Here is a 21,486-nt window from a genome sequence, read left to right as displayed (position 1 = left end):
AAAAGCGAAAGACTTTCGAAACGTCGTTCTCTACACTTGTGTCTCCACAACAGGCAGTTGCCGTCCATTCTACAAAGTTTCATCTAACTCTATTAGTTTTCTAATTTAAATGAAAAACATTTTAACTTTTAAATCGCGTCACCTTACCATTCATGGTAATAACAGACCTGCAAATTTAAATTTCATAGAAGATGTTTTTGGTTTAAGTAACGGATTTTCCATAATTCATCTACACAGCTTTCGATACTAATATTCTTTTTTTATCACGTAAGGAGTTTTTACAGGAAGAAAAACTTATTGAGATCCAATTATTATTTTATTTTCCACAGTGAACAGTTTTTATTATTATGTTTGGATTCTAGAACTATCGATAAGACTCTCACGTCGCAATTGGTATACAAAAATCTATATCTAGTGGTTGTAAACATTTTAAGCATAACAAAATGTGATTCGATTTCAATGAAAATGGTTCACTTATTGAATATATATATATATATGTTGTTTTGTAAAAAAACTCTGTACGTGAAAAAAAAGAATAGATATCAGTTTTGGAATCAGTGTACAGGACTTCCCGAAAAACATGTAAAAATTCAAAGGCAATAAAGCCATTCCAGGCCTCTATAATTATTTACAGTTTATCAGAAGGCAGCAATTGTCGTACGTAAATGTAGCTACAATAATGAAAAAAAAAGAGATTTAAAGTATGAGTATTATTATTTTTATCGTTCGTTAAATGACATTCGATTGAATTAAATAAATTTTGAAAGAAAATTGTATGTTTTGGATTATTTTATTGATTGTTATTCACCACAATAACATTTTTGAGTATTGAAATATTCAGGTATTGGCGGAAGTTTAGAAAATGTTAGTAGGGATTTCTACAATTAATAAATTTATGATATACACATTTTAGTGTAATACATGTATATATCGATAGAATCAAAATGAAAGTTAGTAATTACATAAGGCACTTATGTGAAAATACTTACCACTTTGTTCATAAGAAACAATGAGAAAAATCGATACATTGCACCAGTTTTCACAAACACATCTTCATTGAATTCTAGAGGGAGTTGTCCGTTTGTATGCAACATATTGTAGTTATCACGGCTCATCTTTCAAAAAGAAAGAAAAGGCCACTTTTCTATGTGTATGGATCTGCAAGATTCTCACATGTCAACAAGGATTTTATAAGTATTTTGATCCATTCGTGTGTATATAAATATATAAATTTGTTATTACCTAAAACAAGCCGAAACAAAAATAAATTTAAAAAATAATAAAATAAGCTGAACTAATTAAACAGATCTCAGGGTACAAGTTATAATTTACGATATAAAAATGTATTCTAGGTTTTGGAGGTGACTGAAAGTAGGACGAACATTGCAGTGGGGATACACTATATATCAGTCTTAACCTCCGTTCGTAAATCTTTTTTTTTTTTCAAAACACTCTCCTTAGTGAAAGTGTAATAGAAGGTTCTTAAAAATATAAATTTTGATATATTTATTAATTTTTATTGTAGAGTACTAACTATTAGCACTGGAAAGGTCAAATTCAAATAGCGATGCTTAATTTCCTCTACCTGAGATATACTTCGTTTTACTTTTTACAGGAATAACGATTTCTTGTTTCTATTGAAGGTAGTTTTAGTATAATTATTATTAGTTTTACGATTGTAGAGTGAATATTGTTGAGTATGGAGTTATACCAGAAGAAACATTGTTCTAATTTTTTGTTGTGTACGTTTTATTTTTACTTCAGGAGTAACTAACTACAGTCCCACAGGTAATAGAATATAGGACTTTGTGGGTTCAAGCACCTCTACTTCTTCCCTTTATTATCAAATTCATGATTTATAAGTATCAATATTAAATTTTATTGCTCTTCCATATTAACAGTTCGAAGATTTTTTTTTACAAATTTGCAATTTTGTGATGTTTATTTTTGACACAATTACGGTTTGCTAACAATTAATTATATTAGTGTTTTAATGTTCATTTAAATGAACTAACTATAAATAAAAATATTTATAGTTATTGACTGTTACGAGGTGTACAAATTTTGACCTTATAGATATGTTGCATTACATTACTATTATTATTATTCACGTTATTCAGGTAATATTTTTAGTTATAAATTGGCTCCCCGCTAGTACAGCGGTAAGTCTACGGATTTACAACACTAAAAGCAACGGTTCAATTCCCCTCGGTGAGCACAGCAGATAGCCCGACGTGACTTTGCCATAAGAAAAACACAAACACACAGTTATAAATTGGAAGGAAAAAAACATGTAGACAGAATATTCTCTTAAATCTACTTTGTGCATATATACAGTTTGAATATGTTATAACAGTTAAGATTATTCGTATTAAGGTGGAATACAAGCACACTTAGTGATGCCAAATTGACATATATACATCACAGAAAACATCTACTTATTTACTTTTTTATAATGAGACAGATCCTGTGAACTTCTTAAACGATTTATAAGAACAGGAAATAGTTTTTCAGACGCCTGTAGAAAAAAATATTTATAACAGCGTTTTACCTATTAGAACGAAAATTTATCAGCACGTATAAAATGACAAAATATGATATAAAATTATTATAGATAGAGTCTTGAATCATATATCAAATCATGATTGTTTTTTTTTCCAATTTCGCACAAAGCTACTGGAGGGCTATCTGTGCTAGCCGTCCCTAATTTAGCAGTGTAAGACTAGAGGGAAGGCAGCTAGTCATCACCACCCACCGCCAACTCTTGAGCTACTTTTTTACTAACGAATAGGGGATTGAACGTCACATTATAACGTCCCCACGGTTGAAAGGGCGAGCATGTTTGGCGCGACAGGGATGCGAACCCGCAAGCCTCAGATTACGAGTCTCACGCCTTAACACGCTTGGCCATGCCGGGCCACAAATCATGATAAACACTTAGTACTTGGTTGATCCTCCTCGTACTCAAATAATCTCCGATGTTACTACTTATGTAATTTACTGTGATTTAGTCCAACATTGCTACTCGAAAACGCTGAAAATCAGCATCTGTAGATTGCTTAGGGTCGTAGTTAGCGGTTTTCTGCCTTAATTCTGCCAAACAGTTCTCAATGAGATTATAATCTGGATAGTTTTTTCGCTAGTAACATTCGTAACATCTTTTTGATTAAGATAATCTTGTACAATAGATGCATTTTGAACAATGGTGTTATCATCTTAGAACAAAAACCTGTTGCCAAACTTTTACTTAGCATATTAGATAAATATTATCTTTATGTAAAGATTGTAGGAGGCACAATTGACGTTTCTTTAGAGGTTATGAAGAGCAGTTTTCCACAGTGATGAATAGCTGCTCAAACACGTACTGGGCCACCTCCTGTATGTTCCCTGTGGAAAAGATAGTCTTCCATCATCTGATGCCCAGGCAAATGACGATTATGAATCATACCATTAACTTTAACAAACCGAAACAGGATTCATGTACTTTACATGCTGTCTTGCTAAAGTAACTTGGTGACAACAGTGAATTCTGTTTAATATCTGGTTATTAATAAATAGTCATTGTTGCAAATTAACCTTGTTTTGTTAGTTTCCAATCCAGTGTTTTTCTGAATATTATGGAATTAATGTGTTCATGCCATTTATGTTGTAACGTGTTGCAATATTTGATCTTAACGTGTTAACAAGAGCGGAATTTCTCGAGTACTCCAATTATCTCCAAAACCTAATTTCAAGGGTTTGGATTTGTATATCGCAGCCATGAAATTTGGATTTATAAATCCGTACCACACACTATTCAAATTGCTTATTCAAATACTTCTACTATTCTCGGCGTTTTCGATTCCTAGGACATATCTTGCCTTTACTTATCCAGCCTTCATCTGTTTGTCTTTCTCGGCCTTCTCCCTTGCCCAACTCAATAGTCACGTAGCATAACATGTATTAAAAGCAATAATCTAGTAATAATATAATAAATTTTATAATACAATAAAAACCGCTACGTTAAATACTGAATAGTAAAGGAGGATTAAACAGTCTTTGACCAATCCGAATGTTTAAAAGGTAAAGATGTTTTACAACTCAAAACACTTTTTCATTCAAGACTTGCTCAATTTGTTTGCTTTTGTTAATCTGATCAAAAATACAGTCATCTTGGGCAGCAGTATTTCAGCGTCTGCCAGTACTCTTTCTTGAAACAACGTTTCCTGTAATCTGATGTTGTTTTAGGATTTTGGATACAGTACACTGTACCTTACTGTTCTGACATTGTTCGTTTGGTTTATACTATTTCTATGCAGTCGAATAATTTTACGCTATAAAACTTCTGGCACGTAAGAAGGCATGACTCTACACTAATATAGAGATGTTGTGTGAACACTGTGTTCATCCATTTTGAAAAAGATTGTTCTAAAAACACACCATTTTCTACAAATAGGTGTTTAAGTATGCTTTGACGAACAAATGTCCAAAACAACATATACATACTAGAATAACTCGTTCATAATTATCCGATCATACACTACCTTTGCTCTACCATACGGGCTTTTACTCAGTAAATACTCCATGAATGTACATAATAAAAATCATATAGAACTGTGTGGAAATATACATATATAGTTTTTATTGTTATAAGCTAAAATGTACAACATGTATCATAGTTAGGTTTTCTTTAGAATAGATTTACTTATTTTTGTACTATTTATTAGTTATCAACTGTTAAATAGAATACACTTACAAAAGATATTTCTACGTGTCCTAATTCATTCATGTAGTCAATACTTTACATTTATTATATAATGGTAAACAGAATACAGTTGAAATTTGCATATAATATTCAAACCTTTAATATATAAAATACGCAAATAAAAGCAACACAAGTTCCAGAAACAAGAATCTGCTATAATAAAGTAATTACGTTAGTGATCCGTATATAGTTTTCTAAAAGAAAGTACCAATAAAGAAGTGAAAGCGATTCTTTAAACTTTCGAGATAAGCTTTGATCATGTGTTTAAATTTTTCAGTTAGTTTTTGTTCATTGGTTTCGGAATAAGTACATTCCACGCCATTGTGCATCTACAAAACTATTCACAGCCGACCTCGAATGATAAGTTGTAATACAGTAAATGTATTCTATATTCATAGTGTTGACGTTAAAAATAACAATGTAGACAATTATTATAAATACTAAAATACTAATAGACGTTTGTAAAAAGGAAATATTTCACGTGTTTAATAATTCTCACCAAACAACACTGATGGTTTATATTGCAGGATGTCTATAATCGGAGGTTAAAATAGAGTAGGAGATTTTATTATTTATTAATAGAAAAGTTTCTGACAATTACAAAAGCACTTTTATTGGATATGAATATAAATTATTGTTACCCATTTGTAATAATTAAACCCAATTTATTTGTTAAACTATATTTATGGAAGATTATATAATGAAAGAGTTTTACCTAAGAATAAAATTATAGAGAAGTATTACATAACAAAATCTGGAAAATCTAAGGTCAAGAATTTCTTGGTTTTCTAATTTAAAAGTTGTCGTAACTAACTCAAAATGTTGTCTTCTTTATTCTAATCGTATGTATCGTATCATTCATTATGTAGTTACAATTTATATTAGAAAAATGGTAGCATTAAAATGACAGTTACTTTAACTTCGACGAAGGAAAAGAATGACTGTCATTAAGAGCATAGAGCGGTCCATAATTTCAAAGAAGAAACAAAAATTCGGTGAAATTTTATTTCCCACGATCGTGAGTAATCTTCATGTTACCTAACAGAAACAGTAAAGAAATGTCATTTTGTGTACGCCTAACTGATGATAATATATTACAAATTTGTACTTTGTCATTAAAACAAATGAACACTATATAATTGGAACTTTCCCTTCCCTTGTGAAATACGAAATTGACATTTGCGGAAAGTGTTATGTATATGGTGATATTAGTTTGTAATAAACTGTAATTATTACTACACGGCATACTTAGTATCTCGAAAATTGGAAGGTATAAAACGTGTTGGTAAACGATGAGAAATGGTAGCGAATAGCCAACATTAATTGCATCTAGAAAAGAGCAAAGACTTGCGCAGAAATGTTTGTGATTTTGATATAAATTAAGGATCTAAAATAAATACCTGGGCAAAAAAGAATCTAGCATAGCAGTATGTTACGTTGCTACATCCATTGTGCCCATTGACTCACTTTCCTTTTTTCCCAAGGACAGCACTTAAGATCAATATCTTATAGCTCCATAATATAATATATAAAATAAAATGATGAGACACACAACGGACCTATTGGTCCATATCGGCTGTCTTATCTTCTAATCTAAACTAAAACTATGAAATAAATAAACACATTTAAAAAAATCTTAAAACCAGCCCATATGACTTATATACTAATCGAGCTCTTTCTTTAACTCACTTAAATTTACTGTCTCTACAAAATCCGAAGGGAAAATGTTCCACAGGACAGCCCCCCAGTGGCTCAGCGATATAACTGCGGACTTACAAAGCTAAAAACCGGGTTTCAATACTCATGGTGGGCAGAGCTCAGATAGCCCATTTTGTAGCTTTGTGCTTAATTAAAAACAACAACAACAGTCCACAGGACAACTATCACGTTAGGAAACCTAAAGATGACTTCCACCTTCCCAAAATTTATATTTGTGTACTATATTCCAATTATTCTCGCCATTAATTATGGAAAAAAAATATGTCTTAACACTGTCAGTTCTATTTATAATCTTAAACGTCTTAATCAGAGCTTCTCATATTCTTATTTTTTGAAGAGAAAACAATTTTATTTTCTTATCATATGACAACACCTCCATCCCAAGCACCATTCATATAATAATCTTCTGAACCATTTGCAACAACTAAATGTCTTTCCTAAGGTAAGGAGCCTAACGCTGACCATAAAACTTCAAATGTGACTTCTAAATTAAATTGTAATCTATTTAGACTCGTATTCAATATTTCTGTAAATACAACTTAAAATCCTATTTGCCTTAACGCTAGGAATAGCACATTGCTTGGATGGATTAATAGATTGATTAATCATTATACCAAGATCCCTGAATTATAAACATTATTTGGAAGTGTTATGAAAACCCCATACATTATCTTGCATTTATTATGATTAAAACTCATCTACCATTTATTTATCCAACTCATTAAATGATGTAATTTCTTTTGTAAAGCCATAGTTAATAACATTCAAGATCTTATATATGTAAAAACGGTTCGTTTGGGTTGAGAAAATATTTTACGTAGAGGAGCGAACAACGTTTCGACCTTCTTCGGTCGTCGTCAGGTCGAAACGTTGTTCGCTCCTCTACGTAAAATATTTTCTCAACCCAAACGAGCCATTTTCATATATATATTTCTCTACAAGTAAGTTTTCTCACTTGAATCACTGATTCAAGATCTTAATATCATAAACAAATTAAAGCACCTTAATGAAAAGTTCTTCATTTATTTCATTGATACTCTGAAAAAGAACAAAATTCCTAACTGTTTGACATTAATCTGATTTGACTAAACTCCATTAATAGTAGCTCTATGCTTTCTTCCATCCAGCCATTCTACTATTCAATTAGCTTACTTATCCTTTCACACATATATAGAGATAAATTGATCAACTTAAAATCATGTTTAAAAAAAGATCGAATGCATTACGTAAGTACGAAAATAACACATAATAACATAATATTTGACAAATGAACAACAGTGATTAAATTTTATCATATGTAGAGTACAAATGTTAATGTATCTTACTTTATATGTAAATATGTAAAATGGCATGGCCAGGTGGGATAAGGCGTTCGACTCGTAATCCGAGGGTCGCGAGTTCGCGCCCGCGTCGCGCTAAACATGCTCGCCCTCCCAGCCGTGGGGGCGTATAATGTGACGGTCAATCCCACTTTTCGTTGGTAAAAGAGTAGCCCAAGAGTTGGCGGTGGATGGTGATGACTAGCTGCCTTCCCTTTAGTCTTACACTGCTAAATTAGGGACGGCTAGCACAGATAGCCCTCGAGTAGATTTGTGCGAAATTCCAAACAAACAAACAAACTTGTCCAATGCTTCCTTAAAATCAAGATATCCATATTCTATATAAGCATTAACCTTTACAAAGAATGTTAAAAATATTTGTAAGGTAAGATTTTCTCTTGTTGAAACCATTTTGATTATCCTAATAAATTATAAACTTTTTAAAATGATTTTGGAAAGCATCTTTTATTAGACTTTCCAAAACTTTTACCACAACTGATGTACGACTAATAGGCCTATAATTACTGAGACAACTTTTATTAATTCCCCTAAAAACAGAAGTGACATTAACTAATTTTCGATATTTGTGATGAACACAATCTCACATGAAATAAAAGTGAATTCTCAAGACGGGTGGTATGGGAATTAAAACTTTAATTAAAATACTGTACAGAATAACGTTTCGACCATCTTAGATCATCTTCAGATCTTGAGAATACATTCTTTATAATTTTCAGTATTTTAATTGTCTACTACACAAGACGTACAAAAATAGCAACAAGTGATTCACATATCCCTTCCTTAACCTTCGTCAAAACACTTGGGAAAATATTATCTGACCCAAGAGTCTTACCATTCTTTAAACTCTCTATTGTTTGTAACAGTATCAAAATTAATACAAACATCCAGTTCGACCACTTTACATCCATAAACTATTCAAAATGACTACTGCTTATATCTTCATTAACAAAAACTAAAGAAAAAACAGAAGTTAATGACTCAGCCATCTCATAACTATCAGATATAAGCCTTTATTTATTATCTCTTAAGGGTCTTACACTATTCTAACATTTTGCTCACTCTTAATGTATTTAAAGAAATCCCTCTGGTAGTTAAACAATTATAAACATAAGACTATACTAAGAATCAAATTTCAATTGGTATCTAACATTTACCACAAATGGGTGAAACACCTTAACTCGGGTACCTCATATGTTTGATACATTTCAACTGTCATCTAGAAGAAGGAATAATGGTACGTTAGGTTAAAATCAATACATTTCATCCCAGGGAGTTTCTTAGGTGCATTTCTTCCACTTCTAACAACAAAATAGTAGCATTTACCTACGCGTACGTGATCTTATAGTGTGCTAAAGCCAAAGAAAGTTGATGCAAAACTTAGTCAAATCACATTTTTTAGCAATAGAAGATGTGAGGCACCAATAAAGTACTGCTGGATTTGTGTATGATTCGTTTAATGTTTATTTATCAGGTCCTTTACCTTATCTTATATATTTTCTCAATGTTACTTTTAATTATAACAGCGCAACAGAGTTTATTAATAAAGTTATCCTTGAATTACCCACGACACACCCATTTCAAATTATGGTTTTGGCCATTAAAAATTGTTTTTAAGGTTGACGTTAATATAAGTTGACCCTAACACTATTGATAGATCTGTTTAAATTGTATTCCTCATAAGTAAATGGCCTACCTTTAAACCACGTTACAAGAAACTTGCAATATTATTGTTGCAAGGTATGATCGTAGAAACTTCATTTGTTCAGACAACAGTTATATTGTTTGTTTCAAATAAACACAGTTAACAAAATCCCAAATCCCAACTGGCAATATTATCAAGTTTGAAAATGAGCTTGATACTCAATTAACTGATAACAGTTTGCGAAACTTTATTTTTATCTGTGAATACAATCCTTAAACAACACTTATCAACCCTACCAATTTTAACACTTCTATCTTCTACCGATTTTAGAAGATAATCAGATCATTATGTAAACTATTATTTGAAGATTATGTACATATCTATGTATTACAAATAATAGTGTAACATTCGTTGGAAGGGCCGCTTAAACCTTGTTTGAAGTAATTTTGTACCCTAGAATGCAGAAAATTACATTATTTTATCCTGGGTTGCTTTGAAAATCATGAACGCTTTTGTTGTTTAAATATTGAAGATTGCGATATCCAAAAGTATTGATTATTCTGACATTTTTCTAAATATTCACATATGCTAAGTTTGTTGGATGGATCATTCTTCTCATACAACTGTATGCAAATCAACTATAGACAAATGTATCCATACCTGTAAACAATATTAATGAGAAATTTTGTAACTTTAAGTTATTTTTCTTTAATATAGTATCATCTTTCTGGGTTCAATCCCATGCAATGAATATAGTAGATACCTCAATGTGGCTTTGCTCTAAAACAAATAAATAATATAGAAATCCATTTTATAAGATTGAAATGAGGGTATACAAGTTTTTGTTATAGAAGTAGCTATCACATTATACCATAAGTAGACAGAGATACTCTTCTGTCGTCTTATATATAGCTAAATTATAAAACTGTAATTATGTGTAAGGCAGGATATTGTTATGTGGGTAACTATTTTACAATACTCTAATAGCAACACTGATACAAATAATAAAAGGATGGTTGGGTACGTTACACTGAAACGTTTTTGAAATTTAAAATAAAAAAGTCACGATAAACACAGTCAATATACACTTGTGCTGAAATGGCGTTATAAGAACTACATTTTGACATTGCTTGGCGTTATCAGATAGAGTGTTGCCACTGAAAATCGTCTACAATTCAAAATATAATCTAATAGCTTTTCTGACCTCTCAGTGACACAACGGTATGTCTGCTAAAAACAAGGTTTCGATACCCGTGGTAGGTAGAACTCATATAGCTCATTGTTTATCTTTGTGCTTAATTGAAAAAAAAAGTGCTTTCTGACACAAGATATTCATATATTCAGATCATAAAGTTATATTGTGATCAGAGAGTTAGTATTTACCAGATGGTAATATTACTCGTAAATAATAGTATTGGAAAACAAAAGGAATATTGATCATTTTGGGACACCAGGACAGTCGGAAAAGAGACAGATAGCAAGTTATGTCCCAAAAATTGTAAGTAAAATGCGGCGTGATACAATGAAAATTAATGAATATAAAGGTCTGTGGTAAAAATAGTCCCCGTGATCCATGCAACGCTACAAATAAAATTAGCAACAATTTTCTCTGTAAAAGCACTGCAAGTGACCTATACACAACTTGCTTCCACGACACGTCAGTTTAACGGTTACAAACCTTAAATAGCTTGAAAATGAAAATGGTTCATTGTATCTCATAGTAAAATGCATAGGTTAAGTTAATGGATGTAGAAGTAATAATGTATGCGCGAGGAGACTGTTGAAATGAGTGCTGTGAAACTTTCGTCCTCGTACAGTAGATGCATTACGGAAAGATTTGAGGAAGAAGGGTGTGCTTTGAATATGACACCATAACTGAACGTAAACACAAGAGCTTTAACCACGTGATTATGCCTCACATTGATTTTAATATAATGTGCTTAATGTTTGTACCATTTTCTTTACATTGTTGATCACTCCTTACTCCTACTAGTTGGAACTCTTTGTTATTTTTTTTACCACTGGAATTTGTCCTTAAAATTTTAATGTTATTGTTTTAGTTGGCACTAATATTAGTACTTTATCTACAGCTTGAAACTTTTTCATTAGGTACCTTCTTAATGACGTAATGTTGTTTTGTTTTGATAAAAAAATGAGACAATTTGTCATTTATTAATATCAGTATACTTCATAATCTATGCTATGTCCAAGTAATTATAACAATAATTTGAACAATTTTGAATTTTCTAATTGAGTTTGCCTAAGTAAATTGGTTCTTTTGCATTTTTTCCAAAGAAAAACAACTCAAAAAGTGACTCTCGGGGAAAATTAAATGATATCCTAAAATGTACATAAAACACATGTTGATTGTTTATTCCACTCGTCTGAGTAGTCAATACTTCTTACGGCCACAAAAAAACCTTTAAGGTGCTTACTTTCTGCAAGCTTCTATAATTCGAGTATTAAGGAAAGTAAACATTGACTATTAAAAATCTGAACAAATTTATTTGAAAAAGAATTAATATGCATGAACATAACGATAACATTATTTGTTACAGTAATGTATTCAGCCGTGAGTCAGAAATAATATCTAGATATCATAAGTTTAGTAACATGTGATTAAAATATCCTATTATCATTTTATGATAGATATAAGTGGTATAAAAGGTCAACAACCACTGATTTTTAAAGATTCACCAACTAGGTGTTGAGAAACGCTCACTATATTTTTTCTCTTCTGCTAATTGTGACCTAAGACATATCTTGCAACGTCCGTCAAGAAGTTTTATCAAAAAAATATTTTTAGTAACACTTTCTATGTTTTTCATATTCCCAAACTATATCACAGTAGTTGCCTATGTGTTCAATGAATAAAGATTCTCAACACCCATCTGGAATAACTACTTGATTAATTCATTTTTATTAAAATATTTATCTTAGGCTTCATTCATGCTAAAGAATAACCTTTAAAAGTAGCGTTTCTCATTTTTCCTGAAACTCAAGACAACTAACTTATGATGTGAAAGTCTTTTTTTTCATGATTCGTATTTAATTATTAACAACCTCATTTCTCAGGTTAGTCACTTCGTACTGCACGCTTTAAGAACTCTTGGAATTTGTGTAGTCATAAGACTGGTTGTGACTTTACAAATAATGTGAACTTTATCTTTATTTCACCAACAACAGTGATCTAAAAGTATTTGGTTTCAAGATAAGCCTGTGATAGGGGATTTCAGGTTTTCTACAGTGAAATTCCAAAATAATTTCTTATTTTGGAATTTCACTGTACTCGCGTCTTTTCTAAACAAGGAATCACATGGCACAAGAGTAGGCTAATTAAAGTCACTGCACGTCCATTGTTATTTAATAATTTTACTTCACGTATGTGTGTATGTATTTTTCTTATAGCAAAACAACATCAGGCTATTTGTTATGTCCACCGAGGGGAACGAACATCTCATTTTAGCGTTGCAAATCCGTAAATTTATCGATGACTCAGCAGCGGATTTTACTTCTTGGAGCTAACATTAACTGAAAGTAATCTGATTCTTCTTATGTGTGTGTGTTTTCTTACAGGAAGGCTACATCGAGCTATCTCCTGGATCCATCGAAGGAAATCGAACCCCTGATTTTAGCTTTGTAAATCCGTAGAATTACTGCTGTTACGGAGGACTTTTTTGGCAAATTTCAATTTTGTTACTTATTGACGTGTGTGTATGTGGTTTTCTTATAGTAAAGCCATATCGGGCTGAATTTACCGAGGGGAATCGAACCCCTGATTTTAACGTTGTAACTCCGTAGACGTAACGCAATACCAGAGGGGAACGTTTCTTCTTATAATAAAACTTTGTGAAGTGACATAACGATATGCCAGTGGTACAGCGGTATGTCTGCCGACTTAGAGCGCTAGAAGCCGGGTTTTGCCCGTAGTAGGCAAAACACAGGTAACCTATTGTGTAGCTTTGTATTTAATTACAAAGAAGATCTGACTATAAAATATTTTATTGCACTAGTAGACTTAAGTCATAAGTTTCTATTAAAACTGTTACCGTTAGATTTTCTGTTTTTAAGTTTATTCTTTCCTTGTTTTTACTTAAGTTTTCATATGTCCCACCACTAAGTAATAGGTACCTAATTTAGCAGTTTTCTTAATACACTCAACAACGCTTTTAATTCATTACACACCAAACATAAATGGTTTGGTTTTGGAATTTCGCACAAAGATACTCGAGGGCTATCTGTGCTAGCCGTCCCTAATTTAGCAGTTTTCTTAATACACTCAACAACGCTTTTAATTCATTACACACCAAACATAAATGGTTTGGTTTTGGAATTTCGCACAAAGATACTCGAGGGCTATCTATGCTAGCCGTCCCTAATTTAGCAGTGTAAGACTAGAGGAAAAGCAGCTAGTCATCTCTACCAACCGCCAACTCTTGGGCTGCTCTTTTACCAACGAATAGTGGGATTGACCGTCACATTATACACCCCCACGGCTGGGAGGGCGAGCATGTTTAGCACGACGCGGGCGCGAACCCGCGACCCTCAGATTACGAGTCGCACACCTTACGCACTTGGCCATGCCGGGCCCCAAACATAAATGTTATTTTAGATATATTAGCTTTCTAATATTCTTTCGGAAGTATTCAGCTTTCTAGATCTTTTCAAAATTCTTATAAACATAACTGAGGTACATTACTTGCTGTTTATATTTCTTCCTTTGCCCTTTCTGCGTGATTCTGAACTTAACACTTTAATTATCTTATGTTTAGATTTTAGACATACAAAATACTAGATTTTATCTTATTGTAACATTATAAAATGTTGTCAATGCCCTTCATGATGAAAAGAGAGTCAAACCACTAAAATCAGCTTTAGATTGGTCATAAATCTGTCTTTTCTTCTTCAAACTTTAGAAAAAGGATCTAACACTTTATAGACCAGTAATAGCACATATGATTATCTGCTTTTCAACTACTTTGTGCTTTTGTATTTCTTCATTTCAAAAATTATTTGTTTCTATTTCTCAATGATGTACAGTTTTTAAGTTTACAAATTATTCCTTATCCTCATTTCTATCTTTCAGTTTCATCTACATATTTTCACGCCATCACAATTTTACTCTCTACTTTAAAAACTTACAAGGTTTTATTTCCTCTACCAATTCAATCTAGTGAATATTTCATCTCGTTTATACATACTTGTAGTATTTATGAATTATTCGTATACATACTTTGACTATATTCTAGTTGATCCAGTTAGCCTTACAGACCTTTTCGAAAGTTGACTTTCCTTTTTTACATAACCAGCTACGATTCCACACTATGATACTTTTTAAAATAACATTAATAATTCCAGTTCATATAACCAACCTTCAGTGACTGTTGTCTAACCCACCAATACAGTCTTTCACATTCCTTCTAATACTGATATGCATTCATTTAGCTTCCCTATACTTAACATGTTATTTAAAAGGTACGTAGAATGTTACACACTTACCTTCCGAAATGTCGTGGGAGAGTTTTTTGTTATATTTCAACATGGGTTTAACTTTGACTAAGAAGACATCTGAAGGTACATGTATCGTTTCAGACCATATACGAGTACTGTACTTCATTTTCTTCAGTCTGCAATTGGTTAGACGTTATGAAAGAGGTCAGAAGTCACGAATTTCGTATATGTTAACACTATCTCAAAAGGAGGAAAATTTCTATTAAAACTGATGTAACATGCGTAGAACAGTTGAAAAATAATGTTATAGGCAGGAGTATGACTTCTAATATTTCATATTTCTATTGAAAAATTCGATGACAGTTCCATAAATGGCAATTTAACACAGCGGTTATGATATTTCTCTAAGTGATCTTCATGTTTTACTACCACAAAAAGTGTCCTCTCTAAAACGTCTGTACTATATAAGTTTAAGTTTAACAAAGAAATAATTTTAGTCAATGCGTTTAAATGAAAAAAAAACACACAAAAAAACATTGACGAATACAGAGAATAACGAGAACGAATAGCTACAAATTTGAATACCTAATTTTTAACAATGGTCCAAATGTAAAGCATATTTTTCATAAGCTATTAAGGACGGGTACAGGATAATCTAATTTTGTGTTAAACGTAACTTATATTATTAAACTGATGGCAAAGCTTTGGGATCCACTGAGTTCTCATATTAACTGACGTTTTATTTTATGAAAGCCATTGGCTAGAATCATGTCCTATTGAATTTAAACCTACATATTGCATAAGTTATATGGATGACAGTTTTAGAGTTGTAATATACTTTTATACAGAAACGAAATCGTTCAGTAAAAGACTGAAGAATAAGCCTCTAATATTAAACCAACAAATAACAAACTACATCTAGCTTTTCTCTTCTCTGTCATTCTTAAAATTATATTTTTAAGTAGATACACTAGGTGTTTTTAATTAAAACCTTCACATGTATGCTCATTAGGCGTTAAAATAACAGAATGAAAATTTAACAATTTATGATGGTCACACTAATTAGAAAAAATAACTTACAAAAGCAATAAATGAAGAAGTAAAACACTTATTAAGACAAATAAATTATTTAATTAAACTGGCAATATTTTTTTAGAATTGTATTTCTATTTCATACTAATATAATACATGACATTTCTAATGCCAAACAAAGAAAAGATACTCTTAGCTTTCAAAGCCATTACAAACAGCCCAGACGTTCTGCCAAGTACTTTAGTTAATATTTAATTAAGTAAAAATGAGGCTTTACATATTTAAAAATCAGTAGCTTACTTGATTATAGAATCTATCCTGATAGTATTGTCATTCTTTGAAACAACGGCTACTTCTTCAGATAAATTCTAGTTTCAAAAGATGGCATACCCCACCACAAACACACAGCTCTATATCTTATTAGAAGCAACATCACTAAAAACATGTATCTCAGGTTAGTATGATTTATGTGCTTTATGAATACTTTAAAATACTCAAAATATTGTCTAAAATAAACAAATAAAATTACTTTTGCTCTATACAAATTCCTAAGGCTTATAACCTTTAATATCATGTCATTTAAGTATGATTTTCTAATGCAGTTACATATACTAATTAATTATATTTCCAGTGGCAGAAGCTACTATCAGTGGTGGTCCGAAAATCATAGTTGAAAAGGGCAGCTCAATCGAGCTAACTTGTGTAATCAGCAATAGCTCAGCACCCCCAATATTCGTCTTCTGGTACCACAATAATCGGATGATCAATTACGACTCTACAAGAGGAGATATTTCTGTTGAAAAGGCAGCATCTAAGACAGTCATTAGTAAGCTGTATATCAAAGATATTGGAGAAGAGGAAAGCGGAAATTATACTTGTGGTCCCTCAAATGCTGGACCCACAAGTGTCTCCGTTGTCATATCAAATGGTGAGTGTAATGTCTATTAAAACAACCCATTTAGATTTCAACTACAAATACTAATAAACATATATTAGGTCGCTCAAAAGTGTATCATGTTTTTTGTAGATACTTGCCTAGTTATAGTAATCGTGCTTGTTATGGCAAGACTACATTTATATACAGATAGACGAGAAAAATTTAAGCAGTTGATTTTCTTGACCTCGTTAGAACTATATTTAAGTTAAACATGTACGATACTCTGATGTATATAAGCAGAAAGTGAACTGAACATGCTAACATATTTGATTATATTATAAGTCTTAAAATACAGATATAATAACCGCTATATTTTGGCGTTTCGATAATACCAATGGAACTTTCATAGTTGCATGCCTATAAACGTAAAATACGTCTTTTGTCAACAAATCATTTTACAATAGGCTGTTGCAACCCATTCCAGTTTGCTCACCATGAATACTCTACCTGAAGAATCTATCAAAGAAAAACGTATTCCATTAAATTTTCCAAAACAAGTATTTTAGTCATTATTTACCGTGTTCTCCAGATCTGCTTTACATATTCATTAGTTGTAATTTCACAAGGGTATGCTAAAGAAATCCAAAATAGACTCGTAAAATGACTATTGAAATATTTTTATAAGCAACAGATTTGTCCACAAAGTCATACTATTTATACTAAAACAATAAATATGACATTTTCTCTCTGTTTTTGCCAGTAAAGGTTGAGCTTTTCTAAATATTGTCGACAAGTAATGCCATTTTTCTTGTCTACTTTAAATATAATGAATGTTACACAAATACGTTGCAAATAGTAATATACTAAAAGAAAGGTTGTTTAGTAGCAACGTCAAAGCTTCTTCCGAATATAAACAATATAACAATAATCACTACAGATCTTTAACACCTATGTGTGTTCTGCTCCGATAATTTCAATCTCTTTCTTGATCAAACGTTATAAAATAAAGCACTTTCTTCTCTTTTTCTATGCGTTTAATTTTCTGAATAAGATGAGGCTAGATAAATAAATATAGGTTTGTTTCTCTGAATTTGTTTAAAACTATGTATATACAACAAAGTTCTATACACGTAAAAGAGGTGAAACAATCACAATTTGTAACGTAAAACACCTATTCAAATATCCTGAAACGACTAATTTATTATCAACCGCTCTTAGTAAGGTGAATCATAGAAGTTCTCTTGCAATAGTTTAGGTATTTCACACCGCCTTCAATTTACAACTTTTCATTTTTCATTGTAAAAAATACGTTAATGGTAATACACCCAGTGTGTGCGCAAAGTTCATTAGTTACAAAGAAAAACAATGTAGCATTTCAATATTCTATTTTTCTATTTATTAAAGGCCCTAAAAAGCAAGTTCTAGTTCGGGAACACTAAATAACGTGCTTGTCTTGAGACGTTTTGGAACTTTAAACAAGGTAAAAACTGGTTTTCGGTTTTTGAAATGTCTTTGTTTTTCTTTTCTTGATTTTTCACATTTTTTCTTGTGTTTCACTTTTAGGAGAAAACCCAGCAGCAATGCAACATGATGGGAATAGTGCACCGTTAAATGGAGTCCAGACAAGAACATCCTGGTTGTGGAATTTACTTTTATATCTTTCACTAATCAACTACGTGACCAGATGATCGACGAGAAACTTCAGAATTCTGAATGTTATCATATGCTGCTCAACCAGCCCGATCATTGAAATGTGTGTTTACTTCATACCAACCTAAATTCAACTGCTTTGTGTGTTTGGCAGATTTATAATTTTCGAGACATTCTAATCAGAACGTAGATGTGCCAAGCACTTTTGTCTTTTTATACTTCATCCGAAAAAATGTCTACACTAATTATATTATAAATAAAACACAAGCATGCCTTCAATCAAATAGACAATTTTTTCTTTTTTACTTTATAGAATTAAAAACAATTCATTTTCACAGTTTTAAAGATTGCAAAATATGATTTTTTGTCACAGAACCCTGTTGGTAAAAAAACAGCAACAACTGTATATACAATTGTATTTGCGTACATAACTCCTTATATAGTTATTTGTGCTTGCATATAACATGTTTAAGTATCATATATTGACATGTTGGTGGGTTATTCGAAAAATATGTTTTTTTTTTTTAAATTCACTTAGGAAATGTAATTAAATATTATATTATCGCTTTCTTAAGTGTTTAAGATGTATCCGCAAACAGCTACAAACTATCCAAAATTATATCAAATACCTGGCTGGTTTTGAAATTTCAGTTGTTTCTTCTGTAGTTGCATTACATTACATTAAATTATAAAAAAGTGTATTCATAAATCTATATACATTTCTATATAATAAACAGACTCACTGAAAGAAAACGATGGCATTATATAAAATACTACACATAAAATATGGTATTTGAACCCGGTAAAATAGTATGAAATAGACATACGTTTTACTGTAGAACTCCTACTTTTTGTGTTATCCTAAGTGTTGCTTAAAAAAATTCGTCGAAAATTACTGGTTTAGATATTTTATAAAGTATATGTATATTAATCCAATCTTTACCTCACTGAAATCCAATTTTGGTGTTGTGTCTGTTCCAGAAATATATTTGGGCATCATATTTAAATTTTCTTCTCAGTCAAACAATTTAGGGAAAACAATTGATGAAAAGATATTTTAATATAAATTCGAAGTGAATACAATACGTACAGAACTAAGGCAAAAATGAAGAGAATATGTGTAACCGAGTAGTATATACTAAAAAGATATAAAAGTTAGGATCCTAGAGAATTTCAAACTCTATTCAATAAACAACCTTTTTGATTTGAATGGAAATTAATTAACATACATTCCTCTTCTAACGTTTTACTAACATGTAAAACTGTTTCTTCTAACATCTATTTATATTTGTCTGTTCCACATATGAAAAAAAATCGATTTTAATTAATAAATACCTTTTCAGAAAACATACAAATAACCCAATTTTATTAAGTTTTGAAGGCTTTAGAAAAATGGTTATGAAATTTTATAAAGTTTTAATTTTTTTAGAACTATTAAATAGAAGACGGAAATTTTCAAACGTTTCGAAGTAAAGATATAAAATTAGGGCTTTTCGAACAAGAAAATATCTCCCAAATTGTGAATTACCAGAAGATAGCTCTTTCACAAACATTCAAGAACATTCTATGATTTTACTCTGGTTTACTTCTGCTGGTTTAAAATTATTACATCCAAAGAGAAGCTTTTCTATAAAAAAGAAACAGCTATTTATAACGTATCTTAGTCAATTTAAATTTATAAAAATAATATTGTGAATCAATGTAAAACACTTGAGAGATTTCAAATACTCATTATAATTCATTGTTGTAATTGTAAAGGCAGAGAGCATGAGTTGAAGAAATTAACAAGATATCATTTAGAACATTAATCTCAAACCGTTTATCTCTCAACTAATATTGAATGTTGTTTAAATATATACATCTTATTATTTATAAGCAATAAAGCAATATGTTAATAGAGGATGTAATTAAAAATGTCCTAATTACACTGAGTTCCACAATTTTAAGTTGGTTTTGTTAATTGGTTCTTCAAAGATAGATCATGTAAAATACTTGGTAAAGTGAAAGTAGGTAAATAAATATATTAAAAATTTTGTAAATGGAGCTCAATGCCTTTTTCCAAAGTCAACCAATCTTCAGACTAATAAGTGAAATATTCTAAAGTTCTTACATTAATTATGTGACATATATATATATTAAACCTTAACTGCTTAAAGCAACAATTACTGTAGTAAATGTATTCATCTTTTGAAATCAAGGTAGATAATTCATTAACAAATAACACAAAACAATTAAAGACCAATACAGCTTATGTAAAATGAACATTATCTTAGTGAAAACACAAGTTTGCTAATAATCACGAAATGGGTATTCATAAAACTTAGTTGTATGTCATTAATTTAGTAATCAGAAAATGTCTTTAAATCAGATGAAGTAAACTCCAGTAGAGTTCTAGAGTGACAATTTGTAGCGAAGTTCTTTCTGTATTTTACAAATGATTTTTAAGATTAATATTTAATTACTTGTTCCCTTTTCTATTGGTATATTTTAGACTTCTTTGTATATATATATATATTTTTAACTGAACTACTATAACTTAGCTAGGCTTTGCAATTCTTTTACTGTTACTATAAACACACCTCTTCTCCCCTCTCCTACTGATTCAACCGTACGTTTCAAGGCTTATGATAAAAATATCCGATCCACGGAGGTATCAGCATAGCTAGCCTATTTTGTAGATTTGCTTAATCTAGCTGGTGTTTAATCAGTGATGACGAGAAAACCCATTTGTAGAGAAAAAAATATATGAGGAAATGTTTTATGTAATGGAGCGAACAACGTTTTGAACTTCTTCGGTCATCGTCAGGTTAACAAAAAAAGAAGAGGTAACTGACAGATAGCTGACCACATGTTTGAAGGGTGTTGTGTTACTGAGTGTAGGAATGTAGAGGGCGTGCTTAGATGTTTGATTATATTTATTAATATAGATATAAAGGTGTTCCTTCATATTGGTTTATTTTGGGCTTTGGTTGTATGAGTAAGGCTTTTTTAATTTTGCGTTTGTTTATGTTTGTTTCATTATTTAGTATTT

At 31.1% G+C, this 21,486-nt stretch overlaps 1 protein-coding gene across 1 annotated transcript in view; it reads left to right on the top strand.

Annotated features, from left to right (window-relative positions):
* Window positions 1-19,748, top strand: part of LOC143249183 (zwei Ig domain protein zig-8-like) — a 106,993-nt gene extending 87,245 nt beyond the window's left edge. Inside the window, exons 4-5 of the mRNA XM_076498642.1 lie at window positions 16,560-16,856; window positions 18,369-19,748. Coding sequence (XP_076354757.1) covers window positions 16,560-16,856; window positions 18,369-18,493 — 422 coding nt within the window. The 3' untranslated portion in view covers window positions 18,494-19,748. The remainder of the gene's footprint in view (window positions 1-16,559; window positions 16,857-18,368) is intronic.
* Window positions 19,749-21,486: the final 1,738 nt, after the last annotated feature.

This window comes from Tachypleus tridentatus, chromosome 4, assembly GCF_004210375.1.
Source record: "Tachypleus tridentatus isolate NWPU-2018 chromosome 4, ASM421037v1, whole genome shotgun sequence".
Classification (NCBI taxonomy): domain Eukaryota; kingdom Metazoa; phylum Arthropoda; class Merostomata; order Xiphosura; family Limulidae; genus Tachypleus; species Tachypleus tridentatus.
Note: the sequence above shows the minus strand (reverse complement) of the source record. Positions and strands in the feature narration are given on the sequence as shown.